Genomic DNA, 24,066 nt, shown 5'->3' on the forward strand with positions numbered 1-24,066 from the left:
GTCTCTCTCCGGGTAACTTTTTTTGAGAGGGGATCCCCGCGACTCGGCCAACCAAACAAAACGTCAGCGCCGACGCCAAGCACCAGTCTGCGCGCGCGCTCCGACCACAGCTTGAGCTCCATCTCCAGAAGCGAACCAACAACTTGTGGACCGCAACGTCTTCGACACTTCCATTCTCTCCGCCCTGCGTTACCGAGTCAATCCACCGCGGAGCGCGTCTCAAGCTCAGACCTCAACCACCTACCACCTCATCCAATTCCTCCACACTGCAAGCAAGCCCGCAGGAAAAGCAAACGCCTCCACAACCGCACCCACCGCCAGCGCACCTCACCTGCTAGCCACTTCACCACACGCAAACGCGCACGCCTCTCTCCGCCAGCCAGCTTAACCAGCACAGCAACAAGAAGCATCATGGCCGACGACGCACAAATGGAGGTGGACTCGGTGGCGCCGCCATCACCGAACCGCAGCCGGCAGCAGCAGCACCAGGACGAGGCGCGCACCAAGGACGGCGGCGCCGTGGCCGTGCGGTCAATCGAGGGCTGGATCATCATCGCGACCAACGTGCACGAGGAGGCGACCGAGGAGGACGTGACGGACCTGTTTGGCGAGTTTGGCGAGATCAAGAACTTGCATTTGAATCTGGATCGGAGGACGGGTTATGTCAAGGTGCGTTTTGTCGAGTGGAGAGTAGACTCTTTCCCTCGCTCCTTCCCAGACTTGTACAAGCAAAGACTGACCACGACACCGCATGCTAGGGCTACGTCCTGATCGAATACTCCACCGTCTCGGATGCGCGCGCCGCCATCGAGGGCGCCGACGGCAAGAAGCTGCTCGACCAGACCATCACTGTCGACTACGCGTTTGTACGACCGCCGCCCAAGGAGGGTGGTCGGGGCGGAGCGGGCGCACGAAGCGGTCCCAGGCGCGGCGGTGGAGGCGGCGGCAGGAACCGGAGCAGGAGTCCAGAGGACCGCGCGAGGAGCAGGAGTCCCGATGGTAGGGGCAGCGATGTGGAGTAACGCAAGAAGGATGGGGAGAAGAGTTTGGTGAGGGCTGGAGTTGGCAAACAGGGCTTGGAGTGGAAAGATGGAGAGAAGAACTTGCGAGCCTGGAAACCGGCATGATGGGGCTTTAACGGCATTGAGGGACTCGCCATCATCCCTAGACCCGCGCGCATACTGGCTCTTACCATCTCTCCAGCTGCCAAAGCAAGCACACGAGGGGGTTGACGCAAAGACAGCGGGAGGTCTTTTTCCTGACATCTCCTCTAGACACATTTGAAGGTACAAAAAGCGATCAAGCGCCAAATCAGCATTTGCAAATCACCGTTGTTGGACCAAACAGTCGGCTGACTCGTCTCTGCTCTTCTGACTCCCCCAACCCTGAATATAAAGCTCGACTCCCCCCTCGACCTTCATGGCAAGCTAATCCTGTTTCTACACGCTCACGTCTTCTTTTCTCCACACTGAGGTACGCCTGGCCCACTTGGGCCTCTAAATCCGGTCAATCTCTCACTCCTTCACTTGCTCCTGCAAAACCACGATTTTCCAGTGCGTCACTCCTCAGCAGCGTAGTGGAAAGCTTCAACATCAGCGCACTATGATACAAATCAGCATGTCTTTCTTCCTGTAGTACTGGCGTACTGGAAAGTAGGTTTGGCAAGTTCCAGAAACGAGAAAGGACAGAAAGGCAAAGTCGAGAGAGTCTTGGTAACAAAAACAGCCAGTGCGCTTCTTGGTGGATCGCCTATTTCGGCACGTCGGTCTTGGTGCAGAGAACAGTCGAGCAGCAAGAGAGACTTCTTTTATAAGAAAAGGCAGAGTGATGAACATCCAGGCAGCAGTCAGGGGGTCAGGAGGTCAGGCGGATACTGGACTGCTGGCTTTGTTCAGCAGATGCGAAGCCTGTGATCTGCCCGAGTGCGTGGTTCATGTGCCATTCCATGCGTCCATGGCTTCTCAAGTGAGTATAAAAGTCTCCCGTCTTCAAACAAGTTTTGATTTTTGGGCTGGCAAGACAGTGGCACAATGGCTTGCCTACACGAGTCTCGACCATCTACACTTGCTTGCAGCCTGCTGAACCACTCATGACACTTGTTTCTTCCTGCGGTTGTCCCCGGCTTGATGTTGCGCGCGCGGCGTGCCTCCAGCGTCCCTCCTTGTGTTGATTGCAGGACTGATGCGGCGTTGTCGTGTCGAGATACCTTGTACAGTCACTTTTGTGCGCAGGTGCTGGACGGCGTTGATCCATGATGAAATTTACCACGGCACTCTTACTGCTGCAAAAAAGAGTTTGATGTTTGTGGACCGGAACGACGCGCCGCCCTCCCAAACAGTGAACAGGTTGTCTTCGACCAAGCTCTCAAACAGTCAAGGTCGGAGTGGGAGTTCCGAGAAGGTGACAAGCCTCGCGCGCTGGTTGAAGAGCGACGACGAGGGCGAGGAAGGGGGTTTTATTACAAGAGGTGGAGAGCTTAGACCAAGAGGCAGGCAACAGCAGCATAGGCCTCACGTGTGGGCGAGATGGTCATGAGGTTGGCCGAGTGGCTGGGCAGGGGGCCGGGCTTTGGTAGTGTTGACTGGGAAGGGAGTATAAAAGGCTGCCTCTTTTTAACTGCTTCAGAAAGACACGAGCAGTCGCTTCTCTGGTGCCCAGGCCCGAACACGCTCAATTGCTATCACAACTTTTTGGCCGCCAACGTAAGACCTTTCACTTCTTGTGTTTGTGGTCTTCCGGGAATCACATCATTCCTTTTGCTTCTCCATCGATTCCTCCGCTGGTCATCATTACAATTCCCATCCTCCATCATCATTATCGTACAATGCTGCGAACCTCTCAGGCAAAACGTCCAAACTTGAGCCTAACGCCGAAGAGACAAGGCAAGTGAGGTACTCCGCAAGAAAAGCCAGACGAGACGACAAACGACACAGTCGGGAAACGAGCCAAAGTGGTTGTCGCCCGCCCCGCTGCAGAAGATGGAGTGAGTTGAGACCGCCGACTAAGCGAATTTCTGGGGGATTTATATGGTAGGATGGGGGAGATGGATGACTAAGAGAGCTGCGTCCAGGTGGGACTACTTGGGCAAGATGTGAGAAGGTGTGCGTACAAAGAGTCATCGGGATGTTGTGATGAGACTTGGAATTTTCATGTGCTTTGACAAGATGCATGAGCACAGGCAGTGATTGTGGTACTACGGCGTGACTTAGAAAGTTCTGCACCTCAAAATGATGGGTCGTCAGTCATGTCATGTCATGATTTTCGTGCTTTAATGATGTTTCACATTGTACTGATTCCTCATCTTGCTCTTTAAGGGCTCACAATGACGACTCACCTTGGGAGCACAATGTTGCCAAAGTGGACCTCAAACTCCAAAGTTCACAACGGAGCTGCTCAAATGCTCCCTGTGCTTATTCTTTGGGACTTTGATGTGAGAAATTCTCTGGCTCCAAGGCATTCGAACTTCCCCCACCCAAATCCCTTAGGTGACTCTGAAGCTGCAGAAATGCCCCAAATAGTGGCACCACTTCTTGGAGTTGAAAGTTCTTTGGCTGCCCAAGGTGCCCCTGTCACTCACGGCTCCCGAGGGCAATTCAAAAGTCTTAGCTGCTGCAGGATGCGTGCAAGCCATTAGAAATTACAGAATTGTGAGGCTCGCCATCTAGGGAGCTTTTTGGGGTATTTCTCTTTAGATTTGAAATGCGTCAAAAAAAGCTGAGAACAGGATTGAGAAGTACCACATACTCAAAGATGCAACAATGCCCCAACTTGAACATTTTTTCCATTAGACCCTCTTCTACCACCGCTGACGAAACCTCTTCTTGCGATCCAGTTGCACCTCGACGGCGTTCTGACCCTGTTGCTCGCCTTGCGCCTGGGCTTGAGCCGTTGGTGGTTGCTGTCCGGCTTCAGCGGCTTGCGCTGCTGGTTGTCCGGCCTGCTGTCCGGCCTGCTGCTCAGCCTGTTGTCCTTGTCCAGCTTGCTGTCCAGCCTGTTGACCGGCTTGCTGACCGGCTTGCTGACCAGCCTGTTGTCCTTGTCCAGCTTGCTGTCCAGGTTGTTGTCCCGCTTGCTGTGGCTGCTGTTGGGCTTGGGCATTGCCGGCATTCTGGCATGCGGAGAGTGCCTGTGTTGTCAGCCAAGGTGTCTACATGTGCAGCACTGTCTACTCACTGCCTGTTGATTCTGCTGGTTCTGCGAAATGCCACCCGAAAATGCAGTGAGCAGCTGGTCGATGACAGGAAGGTCTTTTTGTGGGTCTCCCGTTAGACTTTGAGCTAGAGACATTTCTTGCATTTGCGCGTTTGCGACAGTCTGCAGCCCGGAGGCAGCAGGGTTGCTCTGACCAGCGATGCCCTGGTTGGTTTGGCGGATGGTGATGCCAGAGCCGACGACGGTGATGAGATTGCTCTTGAGGCTGCTGAAAAGGTTCTGGTCTCCCACATCGTTGCTCTTCAAGAATGATTGAATGGCCGTCGTACTCAGTTGCTCGTTTTGCTGGACCAAGATGTTCGAGCCGATGCCGTTGAAGAGCGCAGGGGCGATTTTGCAGGCATCACCAGGAGCCTGGCCGGCCGCTTGCGGTGCTGCTCCTGCTGCCCCAGCTGCTCCAGCTCCCGCTCCCGCTCCAGCCCCAGCAGCTTGTGGATTCGCACCAGCGCCGGTGGTGTTGTCAGCGCGGATGGACGGAAAGTAAGGTCCATACGCCATGGAGAAGGGGACAAGGGCGAGAACTAGAACAGAGCCGATGGTCGAAGGCATCGTGACGACTAGAAATTATTTTCGAATATTTTTGGTGGTCTCCAGGACATGTACAATAACTGAACGACACGCTCGCAAGAATTAAGATCAACTTAATCAGGCGTGGAAAGGAACGACGAAACAGCGTGACCTCACGCTTTTGGGGAGTGGGTGCAAACCAAGATCGGCCAAAATTTGCGCTCCAATGGTGATGGAGAGGAGTATCGTGAATATAAAGACAGGAAGATGGTGGAGCATTAAGGCACAGCCCTGTCTGGCGTGGGCCCTTCCCAACGGGGACTCGGTGTATTTCGATTCCTTCGCCCTACCTGGGTTTCATGTGAGGCAGCAGACAGCCGTTTACAAATTCCTGTGGTGCGATAAGTTCACGTCTCATACCTGAGACGCTGGGCTGCGCTACTCCGCGCCGACTTCAACCAGCAACTTGAGACGGGTCTCAAGGGTCTGCCATCATTCGTATGGAAAATGCCTTTGAGCGACTTGCGGGCAGTGATAAGGTCCTGATATTTATCAATTGTGTCGCAAGGTTGAGCAGCTCACCGTTCCGCAAATGGTAGTCAACTAGTAAACGCTGACGCTCCCGTAGCTCTATCCGGATCCTTGGTAAAATAGGGTCTGCGAGCCATGGGCCCTTGCTTGAAATGGTCTAGGATAGCCTACCAAATGTTCGGCGTCGCAATAGGCGCATCCAAATCTTTCTCAGGGTCTGGATTCGTGTGCACATCTAGTAGGATTGTCGTTGAATCCCATGATTGGCCCGAGGTTCGAGACTCCCTCATGATTGCAATCAGCCAGAGTAACAATCTGAAGTCGTTCTTGCTTGGCAACTCCATCGCGCAGGTCCTGCGAAAAGGACCCACGGATGGGTACGCACAGAGATACCAGGAGACGAGGCTGCAGTTGTAGTAGAATACGCAAATCATTGTCTTGCACATTGGAACCACCGAAAGCCTTGATTCTATGTCAGAAGAAGAGTTGCCAAGTTTATTCAAATCCGTAAATCTGAAAATATAGCAGTGACTACTGGTCAGCAGCTTGCACGGATGGGGTTGACCGAGTCAATAGCCAAGCCGTAGAGCTTGCCAAGCGCGACGCGATTCGATCTCTTTTGGAAGACCTCGGGCCTGGTGCATGGTCATGGCTTGCAGTACTCCGTGGAATGTTGGCATTGTGCGAGAAATCCGAGCCCTGCGCAGTTCAATGCGAAGCTCGTGGTGGGTGATGCAGGGGCAAGAACGAAAGCTTAGCCACAGGTTTGGAATTGACGGCTGATTTGGCACATGCGACCAGGCTCATCGCATACAGCAGTCTTCTTTCGTGCTGCACGACTGTTCCAACACTCGCTTGTAGGCTCAATGGGTCGTTGTTTCCGGAGCGTCGCGGACATAGTCGGACACAGCGCTCCCATATAGGCTCGAGGCACTGACTGCCGGTTGCAACATGGGAAAATGGCGCCATTTTGCAGCAACTTCGCGCTCGAGACAGACCGATCAGAGATGCGTTGGTATCCGTACACATCTTACGGGAAACCGTCCATGTCGGAGTAGAAACCGGCATTGTGATGTCGAAATCTCCATGTTCGAGAACATCGGCAGTCACGGCCAGTCAGACTTCGCAAAGTGATTAGACCAGAGTCTGGACATATCCAACGAGTGCGTGGACCTTCCTCTCCTCTGAGAGTACTGGAGCGCGAAACCTGATGCCACGGGTCAGCTCTAGAGTAGACGGATGCCTGGAGTTTGAGGATTGTACCATTTGTATCTGAGGTCTGCAATCACTTTCCCGAAGCTGGACTAACTGACGGCACACTGGCTGCTTGGGTATCACAGGCATCCAGAGCATTGAGACTTGACAATGAAGCGCTAAAGATGAGCGAAGTAAAACAGACACTAGCGTGAGATCAAAGTTTGTCGACTGAACTGTCAATGCAGTTGCTCGGTGTGAATTGAATCCTAATTCCCAGAGGATCAACGCCACTCTCGTCTTGAGCGATCTCTGGGCAAACACCGCAACCCTTTGGTGCCCTCTCGGCCATTGGTGTGGAGGATTGCGGGTCGACAATCATCTCGGTTCTCGATACTAGCATGGGGGTGCGAAGTTCGCTTTGGAGTGGCGACACCCCTCTTGAAGTACTTGTCTTATGGGAAAAATGTGACAGACGAGCTTGAGACTATGATGTTGACAGTGAACGGATTTGGGAGTTCCTTGGGTTGCAAGGAAACGGGCGTGAGGCACCGCGGAGGAAGTAGTGGGGCCACGGGAGCTAGTCCTAAACAAGCTAGCTGGTCCACTCACTAGGCCATCGCTCGTCTCCTGCTTTCCTCATCTCTTTCACACGCCACACACTTCTTCGACTTGCTCTCTGCGCAAGAAGCATCGACGACACAAGATTTTCGGACACAGCCGCATATACAACAATCATTGCACGAGAGCACCACCAGCACGAGCTCATAATCATCACTACACGCACGCACGCACTCGATTGAAACGTTAGGATCCTTGAATCTTGTTGTGTTGACACGATCACTCTCTGTGCTCTTGTATCATATCAAGTCATCAAGACTCCAATCCCTGTCATGGCATCCTGATGACTCCCCATCCTTAGCCATGCATCGTCCTATCCCGTACAATGATTGGCACGTCCTTTATACCGGGAACGTCCATGTCTTCGTTCAGAGTCATTGTGCGCCAGATTATGAACTCGTCAAGTTTTTCTTTTCCTGTGGTGGCTTCAACCAGCTCCGGGTGGTCAGGCTTATGTTGCTTAGCAACTTGGAAGATGAAGCTCGCGTCAGCTGCCTTGAGCCAGCAGTGGAACAGGTATCTCGCCCAGCGGTCGAGAAGTTGGCGCAGATCAGGAGAAAGTCCTTCGGGGGGCTCAATGATGGCGTCAAAATCAACATAACTTGTGATTCCACCTCCCCACATCTTCTTGGCATGTCCGAGAGGGTCCTGCTCAAAGAATTGAGTGTATGCGTCATAGCGCTTGGCCCCTTCCCACTCGAGCATGTCCGGAGCGTTGGCATCGTAAATGGATTTGACCTGGGCCCTCACCCACTTCAGAATTTGCCCCTGCCACCTTGTGGCGGTTGCCAGGTGCTTTTTGGCTACGAGTCTGCTCGTGGGTTTCCCAGATTCGCACTGCCGGGAAATGAGCGCGTCGATGTCTTGGGGGAGGATCAGGTGTCGGCGAAAATACATTAATGCCCTAAGCCCCTTCTCCTTCTCACCGACTTGACCTGGGAATTTGTCAGCTGATGCAGAGTATAAAAGCGTAATAATGACACCTACCATTGTCGGTAACAGACAGAACTTCTTTGTCAGTCTTGACTGGTGTCAGGTTGTCAAGAAGATTGCTGGAGTTTGCCAAGTGGACGGTCTGCGCGGAACCGACGCCTTCATTGACATACTCGTCCTGGTCGGCCTCGAATTCCTCGATCGAGCGCTTGCTTCCAGCGCTCACTGTTCGCGCATGGGTGCGCCTAAAAGATATGTGTCAGATGACCAAGATCGTGTTACTGCTGTGGTGCAAGAGTATTGCTCACCTAGGTGTGGGCGCCTTGGGCGGCGTGTCGAAGCCTTCATGGGGGCTGTCGTGACGACGAACAGCAACAGCAGCAACATCATCGTCCTCGTTGCCCTTCAAAACCTTTGTGGCTCGTTCGTGACGCTCTAAGAAGGTCTTTGTGTTTTCATAATAACCCTGGTGTGGTCCGGATCCAAGTCCAAGTCCGGTATCGTTGTGATTCCGAACAGAGTTGAAACGCTGCTGGCCCTCCCAAGGGTCAGCAGAAGGCTCGAATTGCTGCTGGTGATTGTCGGATGGCAGATCCTGTGGTTTCAAAAGCGTCAGTAAATGCATTTTGGTAGGAATGAAGTTTGAATCTTGCTTACACGAGGTTGAGGTCGCTGGCGAGCAACACGTGGATTGTCGTGGTCGCGAGGACCACCGCGGCCGAGGCTTAGGCTCCTGTCCTGCTCCAGAGGGGGTTCTTCATCGTCACTCGCGGGCTTCTCGACGGGCTGATCGGCGGGCTTGTCGCCCGACTCCTCGTCGGCATTGCTGCCAGCGCTCGCAGCTCGCGAGGTAGACATGTCGCTTGATTTTGAAGGCGTCGACGAAGTCGGAGAAGGTGGTTTTCCAAAGAGAAAGTCTTGAAACTTCGCGCGCGCGCGGGCAAACATAATCAAAGATGAAGAGGCTGGAGTGCGTGGTGAAGTTGAGGTTGGCCGGCGGAGGGAGGAGGAGGTTTTTTCGAAGTTGACCGGAGGAAAGAACGGAAGGTTCGCTGGTATGCCTCACCGTCTGGAGCACTTCAGCAGACAACTACATTGTAAATCAGGGACCAACAAACTGAGGTGGAATTTTCATTCCAATACGATAACTATAAAAGTATTCTCTAGACAGAAGGCATTTTGCTACTTGGACCGTGACTGAGAATCGTACGATAGAAACCATTGAGATTCCAGAAAACCACAAGACAGATAATGTGTTCTGTCCTCGATCACCATGATCCGGTTTGCGGTGGACACAGCGTCCAACCTATTCTTCAACAAATCATGTGAAATGGTCATCCATTCTAACCAAGATGGGAAGGCGGGAAGGCGCAGGGCTTTCCCGCACGTGCACTTCCGCTTACCTTATCCCTACGACATCTCGTTCAACATTCAGACAACCAACCTCTTCCGCGAGGCTCCGAGCTCCGACGAGTGGATGACGCGCCGGACGTCCAAGTACATGTCGCAGTTCTCGTATCCAAGTGAACAACCGTCTACCGCTTAAGGTTTTCGCGTCCGCACTCGTGTTTTGAGGTTCGTTCGGATTGGTCGTTCAATCATCATTTCTTTTGCTCTCCTCTTCTTCAAAAAATTTCTGCTCCAATCGCTCTTGCTTCTATGCAAAGCTCTTCCACGTCATTCCAAACTTCCAGACGTGCAGCCCGGATAAGGCGCCGGGTTTGCGATTGCACCCCTCGTTTGCCAATCATTTCCCATGAGTCAAATCCAAGACCTCATCACCCGACTTCGTGCAGCTTGCGTTTGCTGGAGGCGTAGTCTGTGGAGAGCTCTCTGCGAAAGAGGTGCCCCGATTTAGAAAACAGGCCAAACCGCTCAACGCCTCACTATAGCCGCAATATAGAGCGCTAACGCGTCACTGAAGGGCTGACGTTTCCTTGGCACCAAGGCTTGCTTGCTGTATAGCTTGCGCCGCAGAATCAAATGCTCTCATCCAATCGTTCCGGGGCCCAGCGCGAGCCTTCCGTACAAGGTTCGGTTCAGGCGGAAAACCTAACCACGGCAAGCCTTTTGAATGACGTCTCCATCGCGCCTGTTCTAGAAATTTGAAATACGTTTCAGCTTATGCATAACTCTTGGACAGCGTTGCCGGTCGAACCTTCTGAGTTTACCTGACCAGCCGACGACCGACGACCGACGGCCAACATCTTGCCTGCAGACCTACCCAAAAGTCTTTTTTGCTTTTCGTTGCCAAGGTTAAAAGGCAGGTTATGCTTACGTGAAGTAGGACTGCTCGCGGTTTTGCATGGTTTGCATTGTCTTTCTTGGGAAGCCCATCTGTCTGCCTGGTATTCGCGATCGGTCTGCACAGCCATTTGCTGCGTCTCCATCAAAGCCGACTCCGCGTCATGGCACTCTTTCGCCGTACCCAAAGGCCGAAAGTATCGTGAACGCCGGAGCCAAGAGCTTGCTGGAAAGACATCTGAAGGCGCTCGACCTCACGCAACGACAGATTATCACGATTCGTAGCTCTGACCTTTGGCTGTCCACAGCTGAGAGCGCCGTCCGGCTGAAACGGAACATCTACAGGGTCTGAATGACTGCCGGCAGAACAGACCAAGACGGCTCCGTCGTCAACAGGATGCATTTCGTCTAACTTCCCGAGCCAGATTAGCTCATGAAGTCTGCTAACAGCTGGTAAGCAGCCTCGTATATGGTCGAGTAATGAGGAGGCGGGGGCTTGGGGATGTATGGACGGGAGAGCGGAGTCAGAACTTCCCAGGTGAGGTTATTCTCTTCGACCTGAGCTCGCCGTCCTTGTTTCTAGGCGACGTAATTGCACAGCCAGAGGCGCACGGGAGCGGGTGGACTGACTAGACAAGAGCTTCGTTGGGCAGGACCATTGCACAGCCAAAGAGACCTGGGGATGCGGACGGCGCGAACCAACTTGGCAGATGATCTCGAAAGGTATAAATATTGCTCGAGGACAGCCGAGTAATATGATATCCCCAACAGTCCAAGTCAACCAACTACTACTTCAACTTGCGAAGCACTTCAGTCACACATTCCACTTCACACACCTCAAATTCACCAAATCGCTTCACGACATCCAAAATGCGGTCCATCACTGCTGTCACTGCTCTCGTCTTGTCCCTCTTCCTCACATCGGCCGTCGGCAACCCCGTCCCCGTTGACAACGCCGTGGGCGAAAAGATCCAGATTCGCGACGCCGGCTACGACTACTATGATGACGACAAAAAGTACTACAAGAAGGATGAGGACTACGACTCGAAGAAGAAGGACTGCGACGACTACAAAAACAAATACGAAGACTACCAAAAGAAGCTCAAGGACGAGTGCTACGGCCGGAGTCACGACAAGGAGCGGGAGAAGAAGTGCAAAGACTACCAAGACAAGTATGATGAGTACAAGAAGAAGTACGACAACAAGTGCTACTGAATGCACTCTGTGCGCCGCCAAAATCGACTTTCCATCGGGCATCATCGGCACGACGCAACAACATGTTGGGGGAGCTTTGGTCTTCAATTCTGAGTTCATGCTTTTGGTGGAGGAACTGGTAACTGTCTATCCTTAATTGAACCAGGGGAGTGTTTTGGACCGTCAATTTGGACGAGCCATTGGCCAACTTCGAGAGCAATCCTTCACGAGAGTGGCAGGGGGAGAAGAGAAGGATTTTTTGACGATAGTCATGACCAGAAACAAATGAGAATTTACTGTCCTTTCGACTACAGCACTGCCTGCAGAATCAACCATTTCCTCAAGAGTGCACATGAAACAAAACAGCTGCCGAAGTAAGCTCAGAACAACGTTCGTGAAAGCAAGGTTAAAAGAAGATCGGCACGCAATCGCGTCACCCTTCCCCATCAGGACGGGAAAAACAGCCATGTCCGCCAAATCCATATCCCTGCACAGGACATCTTGGACAAGCCTTGCGCCTCCCCCTCCACCATGCCATGTGGCCCGGCCAGAACGGGAAAGCGGAGCTGTTCTTGGACGCGCCCTTGGCGTCGACACGCCCGTTCTTCGGCTTCTGGAATCGTTTGCCTGCTTTTCTCTGCCGCTTCTGGCGCTACTGCTGCTGATGCTGCTGGTGCATGCCGGCAGATGGCTCTGTCTTGCATACTCTCTGCATCAGCCCTGCCTGGCAGCTGTGGTGATGAGTGATCGAAGACCAGGCTCTGGTCTGGATTTCTGTGAGACGAGCTTCGCCGACAGACGCGCGTCTGCTCCATACACGACAACTGACGGTAGGTCTTGCGTCACAGAGCAAGAACATGCTGGGCGCCATGGCGGAGCGTCCATGGAGTGGCCTCCCGCCCCAGTGGATGCGACGGACAAGGGGCGGAAGCGGCTGGGTCCGACTTGAATCAGTTCGCAACAAGATGGCTGATGCTGGTTTGCTGCTCGACTACCAATGAGAAATCGGCAGGTTCCGCCAGCGTCGCAAAGGTTGAGAGCTGAGATGACTGATTGAGTTGAAAGTGTTCTAGTTGCTGTGGGTTTAGTGAGAAGATTCGGGGTCAGCTACCTCATTCGAATAGTGTGCATAGAAGACTAGTGGATCTGATTCATCCAAAGACTCGTGAGGCTTTCCACACGCCCTCTGCTTTCTGGAATGGAATAGTTCGATGAGAAAATAGATGAGACCATTTCTTTTTCATCAGGCGGTAGTAAGCGCCCCAGGCAAGTCACGCAGATGACATGCTTTAGTGCGTTGCCTAGCAGAAAAGGTCTTGTCTGATTCCAAGGATTATGGGATTCTATTACTCAAAAAGAAGGTCGATGCAGAAGCTGAACATGCAATGAGCCGTCTTCGACACTGTCTTGACCTGCATGTTTCTCTACCTAGGCCGGATGAGACGCGCTGTCTTTTTCCGTGCCGCTGCGCATTGTCTGTAGATCAAGTAAAACAAACGTCAAGGTGTCCCAGTCGAAGTCGGCCACGGCGAGCAACGGGGCGAAGTGAACGGCCTTTCCGTCCCTTGCCAGCGTCTTGGGAAGCAACTTCGTACGGACGATGAGAACCCGTAGCGCGATTGCCGGCCTCGGCCTCACGTCTGCGTTGGCAAAGTAGAAGCAAAATCGTGGTGGATGCAAGCCTTTGCCAATGCGTCGGCAAAGTGCCGCAGCAAGGTATTGCCATGCCTCGGCGGCATCGATCGTTCCTGCGGTCAGCAACCAGGTTTGCTTCAGCTCTGTTCCTGGTCTCTCCCGAACTACCCCGTTTGTTACTCGCTGCCTTTGTTTCTTTTGTTGCATTTTCTTTTGCTGGGCTGCAGCGTTGCAGTAAGCCTGCTCAGCCCGTGGGTCCAACACAAACACCGAGAGGCAGGCTAGTATGCACGTCGTGAAAGACAAGGCGGGTGATCCCGAAAATGTCGTGATGGTGATGCAAAGCGGACTCGCCGGTGATCGATGAGTTTGTCTTCTCACCTGTAAGCAATTCTTGAGAGACTCCTGGGCTGGCATCGATCATTGCTGTCAGAGCCGACCTTTCCGTCGCCCGCGGAAAGGACCAGAGTTGAGGAGAAGCATGACCAGACGCCTGAATGCTCCTCATGATTCTAGAACCTCGATGGTAGCCTAAGCAGTGATCGAATTATGCCTGGCAATGCCATAGCTCTCCGAAGGGCTATCGAATTCATGCCCAAATGGAAGGCTAGTTCGGCTTCTGCGCGGGATTTACTTGTTGAGAGTCGCCCTCTGGCTGCGCGCCGCGGTGTTGTCGCTGCGAGCACTCGAGCTTGAAAGTTTGCCTGCGACGTTTTGCTCGTTGTAAGACTTCATCAGTACTTGTCGCCGGAGGCCACCATTGTTCGTCCAGGAAACCCCCTCCCACCCCCTTTTTTTGTAAGACTGAGTTGGGTCTCCAGCACAACCCAGTGTCGTCTTCACTTTCGAAACCTCCAAGAACATGAGCAGACTTCATAGCGCGTATATCCCTGGAACAGCGAGGCCTTTTGGAGGTGTATTAGTCGTTCAACTGGGAGGCCGGAGGCAAGTACTTTTATACCCCCTCTCCCAGGTTTGAAAATCACACGACATCCTGTGGGCTTGTGGGTCCTCTGAGGGTGCCCACCTCTCGCTGTCCAAGCTCTTGAGTTCGCTCAGTACCACGCGCACATGAGCTTGCCGCGAATGTTTGATATTTGGAAATCGTTTCGCCTTTGCGTGTACAGATGGATCTGCTGCAGCCTGGACGCGGGGACGGTGTAAAGGAGACTCTGGAGCCCCAGGTTGCTCGCTCGGATTTTCTCCTTCTGCAAATGTATCAGTGCTTACAATGACACAAGCTATGCCGAGTCGTCAGCGTTGTCCTCCAGCATCACCAAATGCTGATTGATAATGCAGACGTCGAGACTGAAACCTGGCTGCGATTGCCTCCCCGACGCCCACCAGACCCCAAATATGGCCTTACGGACCCAGTTTTCGCAGAGTCTCCTTTACTTTCCTTGTTCAGCGACGGAGGCTTTGCAGAGCCGAACTCGTTCGTCCATGGCAGAGGGTTTATACCTCCTCATCAACACTCAGAGGACTTACCATGTCCCACGCCTCGCGAGTCCTGTGACAATAGATACTTCACTCTGACCGCCCAAGCTCTTGCGTAACCATCGATGAGTTGCGTGAGGAGTATCCACCACCTGAGCAGTGTTGCACGCGCATGAGCTGGTCGCAAAGATCTGACAACCAAAAGGGTCAAGGGCTGACCGTCGTTGGAATACTGTTTTCAGGAGGACAAGAGCCATGGTGCAGACTGGAGTCGGTGCAAAGGAGGTTCAGGAGCCCCAGCTCCTCAGTCCGACATTTCTCATTCTGCGAATGTATCAGCACTTCCATTGACGCGGATCATTCCCAATGGCTCGCGTTCTCTCATCATCTTTGAGAAATGCTGATTGACAATCCAGTAGCCCATGGACGAAGACCAGCGGTGATGGCCTCCCAGCCGCCCAACAGACCCAAAGTCATGCGATCGGAAAAGTAATGAATTGCCCGTGGTAATCCGTTTCTTGCTTTCGTAGCGAAGACTGCTCTGCTGAGCCAGATTCACTGTCCAGGAGGAAGTCTTTTATATCCCCTCCATCCGCTGAGAAAACCCGCCACGTCCCACGGGCTCGCGAGCCCTGTGATCACGCACAACCTGCCTCCTGGTATCCAAGCTCTTGCGCACAGGCTCTGCCACATCAATAGCGCCTGACAAATGATCATTCCACGTGTTTAAACCAAGCTGGATCGGAGCCTCAATAGATGATCTAGAGTTGCGGGTATAAAAGACTCCTCGAAGCGTCCAGCGCTTGATCTTTTCTGTCAAGAGGCGAGGCACCTCGAGGGCCACAGTCCGTGTGTCCGCCTTGGGGGACCGACGTCGGCACTTGTGTTGTCTTTGTGCCGTGTACTGGGAGTGTCGTGCCGAATTTGAATTTTCCACGGCAATGAGTGGAGTACTACATCAACTCAATACTATTCTTCGTCCAGTCATGATGCTACGCGTCAGCTTTGAAGACCAGAGATGTTGCAGTTGGCGAAGCAGTCTGGCGCAAAGGTAAAGATCTCCGACAGCTGGCACGCTGCAAGTGGATGTCTTCGAAGTTGGGAGCAGAAGTAGGAAAGTTGGGTGACGGCTTCGAAACAAAGCAAGAGCTGTTCGGTGCTGGTTTGCTTCCGACGGGTCATGGCTAGTCCTTTATACGAGCAAGCCAGAGACTAGATAAACCAGCCACAAACCGCGCGTGACTCGTTCTTATCAACGCGCCCAATATGTGTCCTGCAGCATATCAAGCGTGTCCAACAAAGGGGCATGTGACTGACACACAAGAGTGTTTTCTCCATTTTCGGATATTTGTCTCGACATTCTTCCCAACGCCCTTCTGATATCGCTCTCTTTCTCTATGAAATCCACGGCCAATCGCAGCCTCGCTAGGTAGTCGCATGTCATTATTCCCAACCTCATGCTCGCAATCAATTCTTGACCAAATATATCCGACAGCAGAAGATACAGGAACACAACGTTTATGCCTTGGGGCCGTCGTAGTAGTGGGCCATTTCAAGGCCGGCGCGCTTGAAGCCGCACTTGACGTAGAAGCCCTCGTTTGCCTCGGAGCAGTCGAGGATGGTCTGGGGGTCGACGATATGAGCACCGATCGAAACCGCCAATGAGTACCGAACAGTCGGCCATTTGGTTCAGGAGCGCACTCACCTTGTAGCAGCCCACCTTCTCGGCGACAAAGTCGAGCGCCTGGATGATGCGCAGGCCCAGCTTCTTGCCCTGCTGGTCCTTGGCGACGGCAATGTCCTCAATGTGCCCGACGAGCCCGAGGTCGTGGATGAACTTGCGCTCGACGACCAGCGCGCCCGTGCCCACGATCCGCCCGCTGTCGTCGATGATGCAGATGAGGAAGTATTCGTCGTTGCGGCGGCTCATCCAGTCGTAGCGCTCGTTCCACTTTTGCTCGCTCACGTCGCCGACCGTCGTCAGCACGCGCAGCACGTCAAGAAAGCCGGCATGGTAGTCGCTGCGTCGGATTGGGCGGCACGAGTAGCCCTGCGGCAGTTGGGAGAGGACCGTCGGCGAGATGAGCTCGGTGCTGAAGAGGGGGGCGTTGGGGTCGGAGAGGATCGACATTGTGGGAGTTGGTCAATTGGACGGAAACGTGAGAGACGGAGCTAGGTTCGGCGTGTTGAGCTGCGGACGCGTTCGAAAGAAATGATTCTGGTAATCAGGCCGTCCAGGAGAAGTTGTGGTTGTGAAGAGGCGGGGGATTTAGGTTGAGAACCAGGAGGCAGGTACGGAACAGTTTATGCCGAAGCAAGCTCGAAAGGAAGCGAATAAGGGCAGGAGCTGGAGATGGAGGAGAGGTAGAAGTGGACTTGAAGAGGAGATTGTATACAGGAAGAAAGACGAGGAGGGAGAAAGGGAAGCCGAGCAGGTCGGTGGATGTTTTTGGCGGGGAGGACACCCCTGCGCGGGGGCTGCCCTGCCCTGACTGATCGTCGCGGGTGCCGCTAAATTTAGCCCAAGTTTGACCCACTGAGCGAGCGGTCAAAAAAGACGACACCACACTCTCTTCATCTTCACGATACGACCTAGGGCTTCGACATGATGGGGCTGTGAGGTGGAAAAAGGAGGTCAACCGCATTGCCCGCATCAACACAATTGCCCAGCCCTGACATCGCGTCGATCTCACACATCTCTTGTGCTTCTCTCAAAAGCCAAGGGGTGATGGTAAACATGTTGTTGGTATCTCTTGTCTAGTTCTGCTCGACTCAAACGCCAAAGAAGTGCTGATAATGCTCTTGTGCTTTCCATTTCCCTGTTCCTGGATCCGCCTTTCTTTTATTTTTCTGATATCTTCATGATAACCAGACATGTCATGAATCTCTTTCCTCGTTCCTTGTCTCGTTAAATCATACACGTATTCGGAAATGTCGATTGACGCCTGAAATGGTTCTGCGTGGCGAACATAGTACAGCGAAACCGCTCTTTCAACGGCACAAGAGAAGAGGTGGACGGAAGGGAAACGGAGAGGTGTGTGATAAGGTGAGTAGGTTCTGTACAACAACCAGGACCCACGCATTCGATGCAAGAAGGAAAGCAAAAGCAAAAAGGCCGCGCCTCTCGTCACTCATAAAGCGCATCGTCCGCGTCCTGCTCATCTCAACTTCCACTTGGGTTCTACGCCGCTCGCACCTCCTCGACGCGCTTCTCCTTCTGCATCTGGTCCTTGGCAGCACCGGCACTCGCGCCTTCCTGCTGCGCACTCTCCTCAGTCACTTCGTCCTCCTCCACTCCGCTTCCGCTCGTACTACTGCTCTCCCACCCGCATCCACATTCGCCATCCTCGTCACCACCCATGCCGATCATGCCGACCCCTGGACCACCGCCGATGCCTCCCAACGCGCCGCCCGCCGCCAAAACTGCCTGCAACGCCGCCTCCAGTAGCCGATTCTGGCGCTCCACGGCTTCGAGACGCGCCTCGAGCGCCGCTGTGCGACTGCGGCTGTGATGAGGTTTTCTGCTGTTTCCCGACCCAACGGCGCCAGGGGCAGAGGTGGCGGTTTTGCCTTTGCTGCCACCGCTACCTCCACCACTGCCGACGGCCTTCTTGTCGGTGCGGCTACCAGCGGAATGTTCTTGATGTTGGTGGTGGTGATGGTGTTGGTAGTATTGAGGCAAATACGAGGGATGCGATTGGTGCGAGACGCTGCCGGCCGCGGTTGTGGACGATGAGGTCGTCGCTCCACCAGTTGTGCTGCCCTGGTGTAGACTGCTGCTCCCCCGGCTACTGTGAGAGCCTTGCGAGAGACGCGGATACGACGTGCGTGAGATGACGGACATGGCGCTCGGGGTCTGCAGAGTGAAGTGGGATGCGCGGTTGTTGCGAGAGTGACTGTCTCCGACGGCGAAGCTGTTGGACTGGCGATGATGGTGCGTACTTGTACGGCTACTTGGACGAGAGTGGTAAGGCTGATGAGGATGGTAATGCGAGTGGTCGCGCTGGCCAGGCACAAACTTCAAGCTGCTGGCCCTCCGCGCTCTCACAGCCTCATCCCTCTCTCCTCTACCCTCCAAGAATGCGTCGTCCAAGCTCTTCCTCGAACGCCCAGACTCGACCAGCGCCATTGACGATTGGCCGCCCTCGTACAGACCACTGGAGCGCCCCACGCTTGTCCGCACGGCAATGGCCAGAGGACCCGATCGTCTCCGGTCCTTCAATACCAAGCGCGCAGGCTTCTTCAAATGCTTTGCGCGTGGTAGAGGCATCTGCTCGGCAACGGTGACGATGGGGGAGAGGGTCATTTGGCCTGAGAGAGGTGTGTAGCCCGTGCGATACGAAGGGGAGGGGTGAAGATCGTGGGAAACAGAGCAAGCAGATGCAGGACGAAGGTGCGTGGATTCTTCCTTTGCTTTCTCATCAGCCTTCTCCATGTCTACGACGGCGATCCGAGTACCACTCGACGACGGCGTCGTGTTTGACCGTCTGATCAAGTGTCTTGCGCGCTCGAGCTGGTCGCGATTGGCTTTGGTAATGTTGGTCGTGACGTCGGTCAATCGGTCTCTGTGCTCGCCTGAACTGCTCTCTTCCTCTAGCGGCTGCGCAACAATCTCGTCGATATTGTGACGGCGTCGCTGAAGATCGCGCAGTTTGCGGGCACGCGTCTTGTCGTCGCGGCTGTGGCGAGGTGTCCCCTCTGTGCTCCCTTCCTCCAGATCAGGGGACGACGATCTCTCGCTCACGAAAGAGTCCTGGCGGCTTTTGTCTTCGTCGTCCACATCGGATTTGAGGCTTACAGACAGACGGTCTTGCTCCTTTGGCCGGTGCATGCCTTGCCCAGCAAGGCGCTCGCTGCTCGTCTCTTCGGTCGTCGTCTGGTTCCTGTCTGTTCGAGTCTTCTTCGCTCTGTCTCTCAGGCTGTCTGATGATTTCGGCCGCAGCAACTCCATGCCCACCGGCACTGGCAGGATGATTTCGATATCCGTCTCAAATGCCTCGGATTCGCCATCATCCAAAGGAATAATAGCCGGCGACTGGCGACCACTCGGTGGGTTGCTAAATAACGCAGCTTTGATGTCTGTAGCCGCGGAGCCCGTACGTCTGAGATTTGGCTTTTCAGCTGGCTTGACCGCCTGGTCATTCTCCACCAGCGTCGCCGACTTGTTCGTCGTCGACTGCGCATCGGACACCGACGGCGCCGACGGGTTGGTGATACGGAGCTGACTTTGCCTACGCTCCGGAAGGACGAGAGAGCCCGACAAGTCTTGGTGCTGCTGAAGGGCCAGAGTCGATAGCCAAGTGTCAAAGGTATCAGTTCCAAGACCGTGACCAGGCTTGTCCAGTAACGACGCGGACCGACGCTTGAGACCAAAGTCACTGCTGTGGAACAATCAGCTCACATGATTTGGCGCCTCACAAGAATCAAGTCTCACCTCCTGTTTCCCATCAACGAATGGCCATCCGAAGGCAGATGGTCCGTCACAATCTGCAAGTACTTCTTTCCTGCAAGACATTAGTCAAAATTCCCGTCATTTCTCCCGACGAACACGCAACAAGACATGACTCACCTGTTGTGCTCACCTTCTGCACCACGCCTTCGGCCGGCACAAAAGTCTCCTTAATGCCACTCCCGCCACTCCTCAGCCTCCCGGTCTTCATGCCAGGAATACCAACCCCTTTTCCAGGCCAGCCCTCAAGCGACCCCACCCTCTCCACGAAACCGCCTTTTCGCCCACTGGACGACCGATGGTACCCAGGCAAAAACCTCAGGGCCCTCTTCGATCCGGACTTGGACGACCGGCGACCGCTGCCCGACTCGCTGCCGCTCGCTGGCCCCGTATCCCTCAGGAACGAGGCAAGTTCACGATGCTCGGGGCCAATGCCAGGAATTCGAGCATAAGGATCCCGTGGGATGCCGACAGTGGCCATTTTATTTCTGTTGGCAACGGTACTGGTGCTGGTGCTAATTGAAGTGGTGACCGAAGGTCCCTTGCTGTTGGGAGGAACAAAAGTGGGCGCGGCTTGAGGTTGAGAAGGATCGTAACGACGACCTCGCGTGATGGGCCTGTTGGTCGTGGTCGTTGAGGGAGAGATGTTGGTAGTCTGGATGCGAAGTACGGGCTTCACACGCGGCGAAGTTGCGGTTTGAGAGGTAGGTGTATCGTGCCGACCAAGACTACCGCCGGCGCTGGCGGGTTCTGCCCTGGTGGTAGCGCGAGAAAAAGAGTCCGCCGTGGTGGGTGATTTGACCGGGCCTCCCTTGACAGACTGCTGCTGCTGCTGCTCTTCGTCTTCCTCGTCGAGAATGATGACTCGAGGCGAGCACCTCAAGTCTACTGAAGCAGACGAATTGAAATGGCCGTCCGGCCAGAAGGGTTGGTCAGGCAAGTTCCACCACGGTTCAGTGGCACTTCGATCCTCGTCAACTTCAACGGGGCCAGCGGGCTCCTCGGATAGTGGCAAGCTGTGGGTCTCGGACTGAGACCGGGGCTCCGCGTGTTTATCTACACGGCGCTTGGGGGCACGGGCACCAGGCGCACGTTGATGTCGACGAAGAGAAACGGGGGGAGGAGGAGAAGCAGCAGCGGCAGGACCGGCAGCAGGCGGAGGAGACCTCGGAGCATTCACCTCGTGGGACCGGGGAGTGTGATTCATGAAGGTGTAAGACGGAGTACGTCTGTGAGGACCCAAAACGGGAAATGGTGGGGCGCTGGGTACTGAATTGGCAGCAGGACCGGGAGCATCAGACGAGGTATTGGCAGAAGAACCTCCACGAGCAAGACCGAAGACCATTTTCAGCAGCACCAGCCGGCGGGAGGCTGCATGAGCTTCAGGCGGTCAAGGCGAGGAAAGATAGAATAAAACCTTCCGATGGAGTGGCAGGGGGTTGATGCGCGGATGGCCAGAGGTCGAGGTAACGTGAGAACGAGGACTGGACTCGAGAAAGCGGAAAGTGGAAGAAATTGGAAGCCTGAAGCGTGTCGATTCTGGTATTTGGGTCGGAGCGTTTGCTTTTTTGGCCCTCTGGTTTCTTTTCTTTTCTTGCTTGATGCCGAAAAGCTGCTGCGGTCGAAATGCAATGCACGAGCAGAGCAGCAGCAGCAGCAGCAGCAGCAGCAGCAGCGCAGCACGACGGCACCGCGTGCTCCAACGGCAGCAGCTGGACCAGGTATGGGATGTCGAAAATTGGGGTAATGGAAGTTTGACGTTTTCGCCTGCAGCCAAAAATGTTTCTGTTCTTCCCCTTTGACCACAAACGTGGCCTCAGGAATCAGGCTAGCGGAAGCGCAGTCGCAGCAAAGCAGGCGACAACCTTGAAAAGGTCAGTGATCCAAACAGCAAAGCGCAGCAAAATGCGCAGCAGCAGCACGAGAATTCTTTCGCGCTCGCACTTTGCCCTCAGCGCCGCTGCTGCATCAATATAAGCACTGCTATTCTCGCTCTCTGGCGCCGGGCTGCCAACGCCGTGCTACCGCTCACCCCCTCGATCCAACTCTTCTCAGCGCAAGAGTCGCCCTTCGCGTCGACGGCGCCCTTGTTGTGCGAGGGCGTCTCCCGCATTGGATTGGATGCGCCTTTGGCTTGTTGCACGGCACCAAATGTCGTATGGACTCGGACTGTAGCGTGGCGGGAAGCTCGTCCTCAAGTCATGTCTTGGGGCGGGCAAAAACAGACAGAGAGAGGAGGGTGGGTGCGGTGTGTGGACGGTGGACGCAGGCGGCACGCTGGCACTGCTGTGCGACGTCCGCCGCCGGTGCCATGTCCTGGCCCGAAACGCGGGAGATGGACAGAAGCAAGGAGCAACGAGGATGACATGTGCTCTGCGAGCCCTTCCGTTTGGCGCTCTGCTAAACGAGGCGCCTGCGAGCTGCCGACGGGTAGACGCAGCCAAATTAACTGGGCTGAGCCAGTCTTCGGCTCGCCACATGGGAAGAGTATCAATTACAATTACCAGTAGATGGGTAGGGGGAACCAGGGGGCAAGGGTGAGGGGTAGTTCTGAGGCCTCAGGCACAAGCGCCCCAGCCGCTGCCGCTGAGTGAGATGAGCAGCATCCAAGTCAGCGTCGAGGTGGCCAACGTGGGACAGGTACAAGTGGTTAGTCTGTCTGTACATGCATGGATATCCATCCCATCCTCACTCTGTACCACCATCCTCCTCAACACCTTCTCTCCTCCTGCCAAAAATGGTTCTTCCAGCGGACACAAACGTCAGCAGCGTCAAGCAGTCAGCACGCACGCACGCTCCGATATTATTTCCGACTTTCTCATGCCATCCACATGTCATGCAAGCTTTACGACCGGCGGGCAATATCGCGGCTCCTTTGTAACGTTTGATAGAGGCGACCCAGCAATTGAAGTCGTCTGCAAGCAGGTATCCATTCTCCATCTCCCGCTCGCGTGAGAGCTGCCTCGTTCTCGGCCACACACATACATCCACCCCTAGTCCTCATCCACGCGCTCTGTGAACTCGCGATGAACGTCAGTCACATGGCTGATCCCGATCTCGCATCGCATCGCTCCCCTCCTCCATCCTCTCCACTCCCCTGCGCGCTGACATGCAGACAGACGAACGAACGACGGGCGTTCGGCGATCCGTCCATCCGGCTGCCGTCTATCTCGTCGAATGCACAGACAACGCAGGTCAAGGTACGGATAGCCATTCGTTTGACGTGTGACAGAAAACGGTTCGCTCGCTTCCGGGGCTTTAATTTTCAAGGGGGTGGTGGGTGGGTGGTGGTGGGGAGGCGAATGGGCGATCCCCCAGCCATGGATGGTGGCCCGCCCCCACGCAGTACGCTGAACTCCGACCCCACGAGGACTCACGCGCGCAACGCAGCATGTGGGTGGCAGCTGAAAAGGGTTGCGGCAGGCGTCGCAGGCTTCGCCAAATAGGAAGAGCTCCGAGGAGCATGAGGATCTCCAACGCAGTCGCCGGTGGAAGAAGTGAAGAGAGGCGAGCGGCATGTTATCAGGTCGACTCGACTTGACTCGTCTCGTACTCATGTTCCCAACTAATCATGCGGTGAGGTACCCTGGGAAAAGGTGTTGAAAATCCGTTGGTCCGCCGACAGAAACAGACCGCTAGTCTTGCATCTGTTGTGTCCAGGAGAAAGAGTAACGAGACGGCAGGAGGAAGGAGCGCGTGGCAGAGAGACTTCAGCGCCGGTGTGGATGGAGCACAGCAGCTGCCGTTGCCCGTTGGACCGCTCGTTTTCCGACGAGAGCCTCCTCCCGTCGCCTGGGACTTGGAGGTGAGCCTCGAGCCCGCAGAGGGGAAGACCAGTCGGAAGGAGGTAGGCAGGTAGGTAGGCATCACGCATTCACGCACATCTTCCCAGTCATCTCGAAGCTCTACCTACTCCCTTGGTACCTCTTCGACGCAGTGCGCCGCTCTTTTGAGTCCCTTCTCACCAAAATAAATGCGCCAGAGGTATTCTCCAAGATATGATACACTCCACCACCCACCAGCACCGTAGCCAGATCCGAGCAAAGAAGAGGTAAACTCAAAGCAAGACCAGAGCATATCTAGCCAGACCTTCCGCCCTATTTCGCCCG

At 54.6% G+C, this 24,066-nt stretch overlaps 9 protein-coding genes across 9 annotated transcripts; 3 read left to right on the plus strand and 6 right to left on the minus strand.

Moving 5' to 3' along the window:
• The first annotated feature begins 100 nt into the window (after window positions 1–100).
• BKA78DRAFT_312406 (uncharacterized protein) lies at window positions 101–1,382 on the plus strand. Its single transcript, XM_066888299.1, has 2 exons — window positions 101–669; window positions 759–1,382. The coding sequence occupies exons 1-2, from the start codon at window positions 412–414 to the stop codon at window positions 1,020–1,022; spliced, it is 522 nt and encodes a 173-aa protein (XP_066745767.1). The 5' UTR covers window positions 101–411; the 3' UTR covers window positions 1,023–1,382.
• A 2,087-nt stretch (window positions 1,383–3,469) lies between these two features.
• BKA78DRAFT_343091 (uncharacterized protein) lies at window positions 3,470–4,761 on the minus strand (the record flags this gene model as incomplete). The annotated part of the gene is made up of 2 exons (XM_066890409.1): window positions 3,470–4,126; window positions 4,174–4,761. 2 exons carry the CDS (start codon window positions 4,759–4,761, stop codon window positions 3,797–3,799), a joined length of 918 nt encoding a protein of 305 aa, XP_066745768.1. The 3' UTR covers window positions 3,470–3,796.
• A 2,334-nt stretch (window positions 4,762–7,095) lies between these two features.
• On the minus strand, window positions 7,096–8,410 carry BKA78DRAFT_312410 (uncharacterized protein). Its single transcript, XM_066888300.1, has one exon. The coding sequence runs from the start codon at window positions 8,053–8,055 to the stop codon at window positions 7,363–7,365; it is 693 nt and encodes a 230-aa protein (XP_066745769.1). The 5' UTR covers window positions 8,056–8,410; the 3' UTR covers window positions 7,096–7,362.
• Window positions 8,411–10,827: 2,417 nt separating this feature from the next.
• Window positions 10,828–11,672, minus strand: BKA78DRAFT_123031 (uncharacterized protein). The gene has a single exon (XM_066882466.1). The coding sequence runs from the start codon at window positions 11,554–11,556 to the stop codon at window positions 11,086–11,088; it is 471 nt and encodes a 156-aa protein (XP_066745770.1). The 5' UTR covers window positions 11,557–11,672; the 3' UTR covers window positions 10,828–11,085.
• BKA78DRAFT_123030 (uncharacterized protein) lies at window positions 11,673–12,624 on the plus strand. Its single transcript, XM_066882465.1, has one exon. It carries the CDS (start codon window positions 11,789–11,791, stop codon window positions 12,383–12,385), a length of 597 nt encoding a protein of 198 aa, XP_066745771.1. The 5' UTR covers window positions 11,673–11,788; the 3' UTR covers window positions 12,386–12,624.
• BKA78DRAFT_123029 (uncharacterized protein) lies at window positions 12,625–13,583 on the minus strand. Its single transcript, XM_066882464.1, has one exon. It carries the CDS (start codon window positions 13,486–13,488, stop codon window positions 12,865–12,867), a length of 624 nt encoding a protein of 207 aa, XP_066745772.1. The 5' UTR covers window positions 13,489–13,583; the 3' UTR covers window positions 12,625–12,864.
• Window positions 13,584–16,026: 2,443 nt separating this feature from the next.
• On the minus strand, window positions 16,027–16,639 carry BKA78DRAFT_250163 (acyl-CoA N-acyltransferase; the record flags this gene model as incomplete). Its single annotated transcript, XM_066884542.1, has 2 exons — window positions 16,027–16,131; window positions 16,214–16,639. The coding sequence occupies 2 exons, from the start codon at window positions 16,637–16,639 to the stop codon at window positions 16,027–16,029; spliced, it is 531 nt and encodes a 176-aa protein (XP_066745773.1).
• Window positions 16,640–17,237: 598 nt separating this feature from the next.
• On the minus strand, window positions 17,238–21,677 carry BKA78DRAFT_312416 (uncharacterized protein). The gene is made up of 3 exons (XM_066888301.1): window positions 20,078–21,677; window positions 19,943–20,012; window positions 17,238–19,889 (listed from the first exon to the last, which is right to left on the minus strand). The coding sequence occupies exons 1-3, from the start codon at window positions 21,300–21,302 to the stop codon at window positions 17,690–17,692; spliced, it is 3,495 nt and encodes a 1,164-aa protein (XP_066745774.1). The 5' UTR covers window positions 21,303–21,677; the 3' UTR covers window positions 17,238–17,689.
• Window positions 21,570–22,266, plus strand: BKA78DRAFT_312417 (uncharacterized protein). The gene has a single exon (XM_066888302.1). It carries the CDS (start codon window positions 21,737–21,739, stop codon window positions 21,932–21,934), a length of 198 nt encoding a protein of 65 aa, XP_066745775.1. The 5' UTR covers window positions 21,570–21,736; the 3' UTR covers window positions 21,935–22,266.
• Window positions 22,267–24,066: the final 1,800 nt, after the last annotated feature.

This window comes from Phyllosticta capitalensis (genome assembly GCF_038381095.1).
Source record: "Phyllosticta capitalensis strain CBS 128856 chromosome Unknown BKA78scaffold_4, whole genome shotgun sequence".
NCBI lineage: Eukaryota > Fungi > Ascomycota > Dothideomycetes > Botryosphaeriales > Phyllostictaceae > Phyllosticta > Phyllosticta capitalensis.

What these genes read in the sequence shown, in the direction of transcription:
- BKA78DRAFT_312406 (XM_066888299.1), top strand. Translation starts at nt 412, where the DNA reads ATGGCCGACGACGCACAAATGGAGGTGGACTCGGTGGCGCCGCCATCA. An exon ending in GGAGGACGGGTTATGTCAAG is followed by an intron (nt 670 to 758) that starts GTGCGTTTTGTC and finishes ACCGCATGCTAG; the next exon opens with GGCTACGTCCTGATCGAATA.
- BKA78DRAFT_312410 (XM_066888300.1), bottom strand. Translation starts at nt 8,055, where the DNA reads ATGGTAGGTGTCATTATTACGCTTTTATACTCTGCATCAGCTGACAAA.
- BKA78DRAFT_123031 (XM_066882466.1), bottom strand. Translation starts at nt 11,556, where the DNA reads ATGAACTCAGAATTGAAGACCAAAGCTCCCCCAACATGTTGTTGCGTC.
- BKA78DRAFT_123030 (XM_066882465.1), top strand. Translation starts at nt 11,789, where the DNA reads ATGAAACAAAACAGCTGCCGAAGTAAGCTCAGAACAACGTTCGTGAAA.
- BKA78DRAFT_123029 (XM_066882464.1), bottom strand. Translation starts at nt 13,488, where the DNA reads ATGCCAGCCCAGGAGTCTCTCAAGAATTGCTTACAGGTGAGAAGACAA.
- BKA78DRAFT_312416 (XM_066888301.1), bottom strand. Translation starts at nt 21,302, where the DNA reads ATGGTCTTCGGTCTTGCTCGTGGAGGTTCTTCTGCCAATACCTCGTCT. An exon ending in GCAGAAGGTGAGCACAACAG is followed by an intron (nt 20,013 to 20,077) that starts GTGAGTCATGTC and finishes AATGTCTTGCAG; the next exon opens with GAAAGAAGTACTTGCAGATT. An exon ending in TCGTTGATGGGAAACAGGAG is followed by an intron (nt 19,890 to 19,942) that starts GTGAGACTTGAT and finishes ATTGTTCCACAG; the next exon opens with CAGTGACTTTGGTCTCAAGC.
- BKA78DRAFT_312417 (XM_066888302.1), top strand. Translation starts at nt 21,737, where the DNA reads ATGTTTCTGTTCTTCCCCTTTGACCACAAACGTGGCCTCAGGAATCAG.